Source organism: Pundamilia nyererei, unplaced genomic scaffold (genome assembly GCF_000239375.1).
Source record: "Pundamilia nyererei isolate P.nyererei 1_Seehausen unplaced genomic scaffold, PunNye1.0 scaffold00396, whole genome shotgun sequence".
In the NCBI taxonomy this organism is placed as follows: Eukaryota; Metazoa; Chordata; class Actinopteri; order Cichliformes; family Cichlidae; genus Pundamilia; species Pundamilia nyererei.
This window is the reverse complement of record NW_005187797.1, coordinates 75,157-84,874: the sequence shown is the minus strand read 5'-3', so window position 1 is coordinate 84,874 and position 9,718 is coordinate 75,157. Positions and strand designations below refer to the sequence as shown.

Sequence of the window (9,718 nt, the reverse complement as noted above, 5' to 3'; positions counted from 1 at the left end):
AGTAATTGAGCTGGGGTTACACTGACGAGGGTCGGCAACGGTCCAGCGACGAGAAACACAGGGCTGCCATCTTATAAAGGAGCTGGATCACTCGTGATGAGCCACAGGTGCGTGGGCCAAGGGCAGGAGCCCACAGGTGAGCTCCGCCCAGGCAGAGGGAGGAGGGAAAGAGGGGAAGGGAGAGAGCCGGGAAAAAATAAAAAAAAGAATACAAAACATATGTAGCCATACTGAGCCGACCGGGTAGGCACAGGGACCCTGACAGTTATTTTGTTATCGTTTTTATCGTTAACTCGGTTTTCCTGGGTCTTTTCACGTGTGTTATGAATAAATCTTCTTTTTTTCGGTACCGGTACTAGTTTTATTTTGTTGTATTTATCCGCGACACCTTAAAGGTCGGTCCGTGAAAATATTGTCGGGCATAAACCGGTCCGTGGCGCAAAAAAGGTTGACTTAAATTACACAATTGAAAGCATATGTGTATTGTTTGTGTATTTATACACAAGCACTCATATATATTCAAATAATTTAAAAAAAATGTTCATTTACCTGTTACTACCACACACCAAATCCGGTCGTTGGTACTTGCTGGCTTGTGTAGCCACTAGGTAACAAAAGCTCAACACTGCGCCTAGCATCCTGGAGCACTTCTTTTGTGTTTTGCACGTGTTTTGAGTTTTTATGTGCTTCTGAGTTTTTACGTGTTTTTGAGTTTGTACGTGCTTCGAAGTGCGTACGTGTTTGTAAGTGCTTTGTCTCTAGGGGCCACCGTAAATATACTTTTATTTATTCACTCCACATAAAATGTAATAAATAAATCATATAATACAGAAACCAACTATTCACATTTCAACTTTTAACTATTTAGCTGCAGCAATTTCCTAATGTTGTAAACCTGCTCAACATCTGGCAATAAACCCTTTCTGATTCTGATTCTGATTCTGATTTAAATTTTCAGCTTTTTCCTTTTAAACAAATTTAAAGTGAAACACAAAACACAAAATGCTGCAAACCACAACACAATTAAATATAAATTAAAATATGAAAACAAAAAGAACATGCATATTCTCTGTCATATGAGCCTGCATGAATAAACTTTCTGAATCCTTTATCATCTGCAACTGAAAATAGTTGTGGATGATTACTATACCTTTCTAATGTGACGTTGGTGTCCCTGGCTCTCTTTCTCTCTCTTTCCCTCCCGCTCTGTTCCTGTGCTACTGCCAGTGTAACTACCGCCCCTCCCCCTCTTCCCAGCACAAAACACAAGACTCGCGTGTGGAGTGAAGCGGAAAAAAGTGCGAGAGAGGATGAGAGAAGGAATAAGAAAAAAAAACCCACGGCTCACGATAAGGAGCCGACTCACGTCGTTCACGTCAAAGACCCGGCTCTAAGAGCCATTTTGTTTGCGACCGACACATCACTATTTTGTCAGTCTCCAATCAAAATTCACTGAACCAGCAACAAATGAAGATCAAAACTGTGCTTCATATTTGATAAACATCCTCATTAATTCCCTCTTACGTTTGTTGTTTTGCTTCCACCATAATAAAATCGATGATAGCCAGACCTAGATGGCAGACTGCTGCCTTCTGGGAGTCTGGACTTTCTATTTTATCCCTGGATAAAGACAAAAAAGAAGTGGGGCACCATCTGCTTGTATAAACCAATCGATTATAACTCTAAATTTGGAATCAAACCCACATTCTACATACTGTTGTATGAATGCAAGGTAAGAAAAAAACGTTTTTATTCCTTAAGTTATATTTAGGACAGTTTCTCTGGTAGTCATTAACTTATGCCACATACTATCAACTTACACCACTAATGCTAGAATAGCTAACAGCAGTTGAGTACCTAACATTAGCTTAACTAATCATACGTACAGTAGTTATAAAAGCTAAGGTTATATAAAGGTAAGGTTGTCATGAAATAAGATGACTATTATTATTGTAAATATGGAGAGAGGACTAGACGTGATCAGTTCTACTTTTGAAAAAAGATCTCAGATGTTGTCCCTGAGATCTACTGGAGTTACTAGTCTATCTTGGGGGTCACTGCACGAGTGCGATGACTACCACTGGCACAACTGTTTACTTTACCCCCCACATCTTCTTAAGCTCTTTTCTGAGTCCTTGGTACTTCTCCAGCTTCCCATGTTCCTTCTTCCTGAAGTTTCTGTCATTCTGTATCACTACTCTATTTTAACTATGGATGTTTTCCTCTGCTTGTCCACCACTACTATGTCCGTTTGGTTAGCAATCACCAGTTTGTCCATTTCATGCATTCTTGACTACCCTAGGCGGTGTCTCCCATTTTGATCTAGGGACTTCCAGGCTATACTCGGCACAGATGTTCCCAGGATGTGGTCATACGTGGAATCCATACATGGCATTCAATGTATGCCCTGCTTGTGTGATCCACACAAATATGTGGTCACAATTTTGAGTTAAGTGGTGTGATATATGGAGATTATTATGCATGTTTTATGTTGCTGGTTTATTGGTGGAATTTAAGTCCACAATGTCATGCAAGTACTCTGTTGCCAGGAGAGTCTATAACACTTTGGACAGTAGGGGGCAGCAGTGTGCTTTGGGAACTAGTGATGTGCGATACCACTGATTTCTTTTCCGATACGATACCAAGAAAAATTCAGGGTGGTATCGACGATACTGATCCGATACAGATACTTTGCACAAAAAACTTAATGTTTCATTGTATTTCATATATAATTGTATTATGTAATTGTAATAATAATATAGCTTCATAATGATTACAGGACATCAGACTACTTGTTCTTATTGCTTAATAATGCAGAATTAGTGCTGCTAGGGCAAGACAGACGTGAGAGACGTCTGTCTTGCCCTAGCAGCACCCTCTCCTATCCCTCTCCTCCTCTTCAGTTGGCCTCAACATACGCTCATCATATTCTGTGATATGATTTACTGTGAGGTGTTTAACAAGGTTAGTGGTGTTGCCACAACACCTCACTGTCTTGCCACATGTATCGCAAACTGCGTTTTGACTGTTTGTGGAGGTAAAATACGTCCACACAGGACTCTGTTCACGCTCAGCCATTGTTGTGAGTGTGCACGCCAGGGGCTGCCTGCAACACATTTATACAGCTGTATATGTATGACTATGAAAGGCGTAAGAGGAAGTAGTTCCTTCCAATTTAGACGATCCAAATGATATAGTTTCTTTCCATTGGGCTCCTGTTAATTATAAACTACAAATTTACCCCAAAGTACTAAAATACTGATATTTTAATATGAGAATCGATTCTAGAACATAAATTACTGGTATCGGAAGAATCCACACACCACTATTGGGAACTGAGTCGGGTGCATAGCTGCCATAAGCTTATCATTCTGGCTAGACTGACCAGGCCAACAGCAGCGTGTCTCCTGTGTTCACTTTCTCTCCTGTTTTACAGGTCAGTAATGTGGTCAAAACCATAACGAAATACACAGCTGGACACTGTGATACTTATTCTTTCATGACATAAGATGGCTGTGTGATATGTGATATATGTCACTTTCGCTATGCAAACTACTTTAGCTCTGTGGAATGTAATAGCTAAGCTGTATGCCTGGGTAATGCTAGCAAGCTGTTGCAACTGCGCTCGTCTCCATATAATAATAAGACACACCAATCCGGCTGGGTTTACAGTTCCTGATAAACTTGTAGTTTTGTGTCCATGACAAATGTTTTGTATAACGTGTCTGTAAAGTGTTCCGGGCCAGCCTGAAGTCATGTGGAAACTTGCTGTTTCAATGTTAGAATCTAACTAGCCTGAAAAATACATATAAAGCAAAAGAGCTACAGCTAACAAAAATGCTGGCAAGGACAAGAAGTGCAGTAATGTTGAAGGTAAAGTTTCCTTTCTATGATAAGACACAACGATGATGATGTGAATTATTTTATTTATCAGTTTTAAGGGGAAAGAGGTGCATTTGTCATTTGTTTCATTCATTTCAAGCTTTTGTTGTTTTATGCCAGTAGTGTGGCTTAATATTGAAATGCACTGGTGGAAAACGAGCTATTTGAGGGAATGAGCAGTTCTGGTGAAATTGAGTTACAAAAAGAGTGGAGAACATATGCTTGTGTTGTATGAATAAATTCTGGCAAGACTGACCAGGCAAATGACAGCATGTCTCCTGTGTTCACTTTCTCTCTTGTTTTACAGGATTGTATTCTGGCTGACGCCCACCATAGTGGGGCCAGTAACACTTGCTAGCACCTGGCACAATGCTATTATGTGCTGGATTGTCTCAGAGGCATCTTTACACAGCCTGCACTTGGGCTCTTGTCTGGTGCTGTAGACCCCATTCTCAATGGATCTTGTGTTGCCATGATTAGCGCCTCTGTGCTGCTGAGGTCAGCTGCCATCTTCCTAGTGGATTCATGGATGTTTGTTGTCTCAGTCTGGACCGTGGTACTGACACTGACTAGTCCTGGTCTCCTTTCTTCCACTTAGCATACAGTCTCAGGGTGGTGGACTTGGGGTGAAACCCTCCATGCATGGTCAGGAGCTTCCTTGTCTTGATGTCAGTGGCTTCCATCTCCTCACCAGCTTATTATCCCAACAGGGTACCTGGTCACAGGCAGGGCGTAGGTGTTGATAGCCCGGATCTCTTTCGTGTCATTCAGCTTACTCCTCAGGACTTGTCTAAGTATGTGCCGGTACTCGGTGGCTGCAGCTTTCCTAGCGGCCTCCTAATGGTTCCCATTTGCCTGTGTGATTCCCAGATACTTGTAACTGTCCTCAGTGTATGCAATGTTGCTTCTAGTAGTTCGATCCCCTCAGTTCTGACTACCTTCCCTCTCTCGTTACCATCTGACTACACTTCTCCAGTCCGAATGACATTCCAATGTCATTGCTGTAGATCTTTGTGGTGTGGATCAGTGAATCAATGTCTCATTTACTCTTGGCATACAGCTTGATGTCATCCATGTACAGGAGTTTGCTGACAATTGGTCCATTCCGTATGTCTGTGAAGGTTCTCAGTCATCCAGGTCATAGTAGTCTAAGGAGCTTGGAAAGAAAAGCATTTCACCTCTTATCTGGGAAGCTTCTTCAGTTCTAGGGTCAAATGGTGGAGAGTCCCAGGTGAGCTCATTGTGAAACCTAGCCCAGGATGCCTTAACGCCCACTCACATCCTGGGCCATCTGACCTCAGGAAATCACATGATAGGGTGGGGCTAGGTTTGACAGTGAGCTTACCTGAAACCTTGGCTGATTGTGACCTACACCCATTTTCACACCTTGGCTCATGTGATTAGGTAGAGGATCATTAGGGGGTCCATTGCCTCTTGGTGGGTCACTCCCACAGAGCTTAAATCTGGGACTCTCCACCATTTGACCTTAGAACTGAAGAAGCTTCTCGGATGAGAGGTGAAACGTCTTCAAGCAACTTAAACAAGTCCAGACGCTTTTCTTTCCAAGCTCCTTAGGTCCATTCCGTACTTGGTATTTGTAGCCTGTTTTGTAAAGGATCTCACTGAGGGGGTTCAGGCCTATGTAGAACAACAGTGGAAACAGAGCATCTCCTTAGTAGATCCCTCGCTTGATGCTATCTTGTGATATTGGGTTGAACTTAGCCTCCAGTGTTCTATACCACATCCCCATCGAGTTCCTGATTAAGGGTCTTAAGGTTCTATTGATCTTGTACAGATTGAGGCATTCCAGGATTCAGGTGTGGGGCATCAAGTCATAGGGCTTCTTGTAGTCTCAGGTGTAGCTGGTGTTTGCTTCACTGGTATTCCTACAAATTCCTTTCTGTGCTCCGCTCATGTATTTGGCCATGTGCCTGTTAATCTTAGCTGCTATGATGCCTGACAGGAGCTTCCATGTGGTACTGAGGCAGGTTATTGGCCGGTAGTTAGATGGGACTAGTCTCTCTGGGGATCCTTGAGGATCAGGACTGTCCAGCCTTTGGTTAGCCATTCTCGCTGTCTCTCATTGACTAACAGTGGGTTCATTTGTCCTGCCAGATGCTCATGGATTGCAGTCAGCTTCTTCAGCCAGTAGGCATGAATCATGTTGGGGCCTGGTGCTGACCAACTCATGCTATGAGACCCTCTCTTGGATATCTGCCACTGTGATGGTTACTGGACCCTGTTCGGGGAGGTTGCTGTTGTCTGCTCTTAGATCCTCTAGCCACTGAGCATTGCCAATATGGATTGGGTCCTTCTCCCATATGCTGTTCCAGTATTGCTCAGTATCCAGCCTTGGTGGTGCTGTTCTCATGTTGTCAGCTTATTTAATTCATTTCAATTCAATTTTAATTGTACAGCACCAAATCATAACAACAGTTGCCTCAAGGCGCTTTTATGGTGAGGTAGGCCCTACAATAATGCATGCAGAGAAAAAAATAACAATTAAATGACCCCCTATCAGCAAGCACATTGGCGAGAGTGGGAAGGAAAAACTCCCTTTTAACAAGAAGAAACCTCCGACAGAACCAGGCTCAGGGAGAGGCAGCCATCTGCCGTGACCGGTTGGGGTGAGAGAAGGAAGACAGGATAAAAGACATGCTGTGGAAGAGAGCCATCCAAGTACACCTTGGATGGTTCTGTAGAGAACAGCTGGTTTATTCTCCTGCCTTCTCTTTCTCAGGTATACCTATTCAAGCGGCTAGCCAAGTTGTGAGTCTTTGTTTCGCATATAAAACATATACACAAAACACACTTTAAAAAAATCCTCTACTATGATGCAGGTACTATATGTTCTCGTATACAAAGTTTTTATTAGAAAAGGTTTATCCCCTAATGGGAAGTGGACAGCATCGGGTCAAAGAGTGTTGAGTGTGCACTTATTTTTTAGACAATGGATGGTTAACAACTTTAATATACATACATGTGAATACATGTTGCTATATAAACATACAAGGAGTTCCATATGTAAGCGCCTTGAGGCAACTGTTGTTGTGATTTAGCACTATATAAGTAAAACTGAATTGAAATGAATTGGTATTTATCTTCTGTTTATATAGATAACATCTGGCGTCCCTATTTTCTTATTTTTCTCAACTTGATTAGGTATATCAATTTACCAACAGCAAGAATAGGCCAAATAATATTACAACATATGTGTACTTGTATGTAAAGTATACCTGCTCACCAAAACAGTTTACAATAATTGAATAATGTTAAACAACCTTTACAATAATCCGGTGATCAATAATAAGTTTATTGTCTACCTTTATAGTGGTAGTATAAGAAACTAACAGTATCTCTTCTAAATTATCTGTAAGTGTATCTTACCTGTAAATCATGCCAGTGGTGTAAGACACACTGTCCCTAAGTGAAATGTGGTTCATCCTAAGGAAGTCCTCGAGATTTTTGAGCTGAGCAGCTGCACGAACTTCTCTCAGGCGCTGATAATCTGCTACGTGGCGACTGCGCTGTTGCTTTTCTTCCTGCTCCATTGCTTGCTCTGACAACAAACAGCTTAGGCCACTGTGCACACTCTCACTCATTGATGACAGGGAAAGTATCTTGCCAGACACTCCAGTTCCACTGCTGATGCTACCGCTTCGATAAATTCCATTACTGTCTCGACCTCCAGGTGCCACCCCTCCACTGGTCCCAGGTTTGGGCATCTAGAAGTAAGAGGACAACTTTTTTAAAAATTAAACAAGAGTCCAAAAACCCTATATTAAGTACATCATCATACATTTAGTAAACTGTAGCACACCCACATGCATATAAGTTTGTAATACAATCACAGCTTTTTTTTCTTGGTGTCTACTCAATCTATGCTGCTTTCAATATTCAAGTGCTAAAACTGAATAATTCATGGGTGAGTGGGGATAAAGGTCTGCTGTGTGTTGGATTTGAAAAAAAAGAAAGAAAGAAAAACCTATGTCAGCCAGTTTTTCTCAGTCAGTTTCATGCAGTGTTTCAAGTGTTGAAATATGGAGTTCAGAATGTGTGTATTAACTGTTGAGGTCAATAAATTTATATTTCTATTTTATTTATATAGCACCAAATCACAACAAAAGGCGTTTCAAGGCACTAATAACTGCCATTTTCCCAGAAAAATTCTCATATTATAAATGACTGGGGAAATTTACTATGTTTTGTAGGCAGATATGTTTGTGGTTTCACTGGAATGGCACCGCACAAATAGACATTTGTGATCCATCGCTGAACAAAATTTAACCTACTGTAAGCTTGTTTTCTTCCATTTAGGTGTTAGCACTCTTTTTGCTTTTGCTTTTCTGTATCCAAGCCCTGTTTCATTCAGCCCATTTCTTTTAGTTCCATCACAAACACTGTCTACAGTTTTCCCCAATTATATTTCATTTATATTGCTGTGCAGTTTCTACTTTCAATTCGTCTTGCTTTCAATTTTCTGTCCAGTTTCACTCCTTCTTCAAAGTCTCTTCAGGTATCCTTTCACTCCACTCAAGCTGACTTCAAGCTAAAGCACTGGAGGGTTTTGTGACTGGCCTCCTTGCTGGCCCTCACAGCACTTCATAACCACCACTGGGCTCCCAGTTGCCCCCCTCAACTAGTTATCCTTTTTAATTAAAATTTTGTTTCTGAGATTTTTATTTATATTTACACAGCACCCCACTCCCGAAATTGGGATTGCAGCTAAGATGTTCATGTTGTTTTGTAAATGTGAAACCAAGAAACACAAAGACAAGCTGACAACAAACTGTTCGGCATATTCCTTGTGCTGCTGAGACTCCAGAGTGACCACGCCAAAAGAAGACACTATTCAAAAAAGATGTAACTCATAAATGAGGAGTGTTTTATCATGATATATTTCCAAGCTCTAGAAATCAAATTTTACTCAAAGAGAGGGTATCAAGCTTGCAACTGTTAACTTCATGAACCCACACAAAGTAAAATTTAGCTGTACAATACTTGAGTACAACTCAATCCAACCTTTACAATATACATACCATACAAATAAAAGAAACAGTATCATCTTTGCCCTCTCAATTTTTTAAAAACCTCTGACCTACATCAGAAAATCCTCAGTCACTCAATAATTTAAAAGCCTCTCTCCTCATGGTAATGATGATGGAACACGTAGAGGCTATTGTATTTTATTGTAGAGGCTACATAATGCAACATTGTGGAGCGTAAGTTTTTTTCTCTCCCTCTCATTATCAGTGTATCCAAAACAATACTTACCCGAGATGTTGGTGTTCGGCTGATATAGGGATTCTGGACTACGCTGCTCATGGTAGAGATTGTGATTAGCAGATATAGCAGTATGTTGTAGTCAGCCTAATGCTAGCAGTTTCTGGACTGCTTTAAAAGTAGTTACTGAACAAGTTAATATGGCTTATCTACTCCCTCCTACTTGGTCACGTGGCACACAGAGCCCTATAACCAAGCCTGTCTGCACTGCAGTGGGCAAAAAATAATCTCACAAGTAAATTATTTAATAGCACTAAAACAAGCATCTACACTAAAAGCTTGTGATTGCCTAACAGGAAAGCATACTAAGGCCCTGAAATTTTGCTTGTCTCTACAGTAATGTGTCTGTTTTTTTTTTTTATTATTATTATTATTATTATTTTTTTTTTGTGTCCCGCTTGGATCTTTAGCCATCAGAATTGTTGTCTTAAGGCCAAGAAAGATGCCAAGCGGATTTATTTTACCAAGTGGATCATCATGGCCTTGCCATATTGGTCCATTTGATTGACCTTTATTATAATTATGAATTTATTTTATTTTCAGTTGCTACAAA

The 9,718-nt window shown here is 40.9% G+C and overlaps 1 protein-coding gene across 1 annotated transcript in view; it reads right to left on the bottom strand.

The window, feature by feature from the left end:
• The window catches only part of LOC102193830 (voltage-gated potassium channel subunit beta-2-like), a 247,326-nt gene extending 239,865 nt beyond the window's left edge, over positions 1-7,461 (bottom strand). The window contains exon 1 of the mRNA XM_013915919.1: positions 7,270-7,461. Coding sequence (XP_013771373.1) covers positions 7,270-7,433 — 164 coding nt within the window. The 5' untranslated portion in view covers positions 7,434-7,461. The remainder of the gene's footprint in view (positions 1-7,269) is intronic.
• Between the last annotated feature and the right edge of the window lie 2,257 nt (positions 7,462-9,718).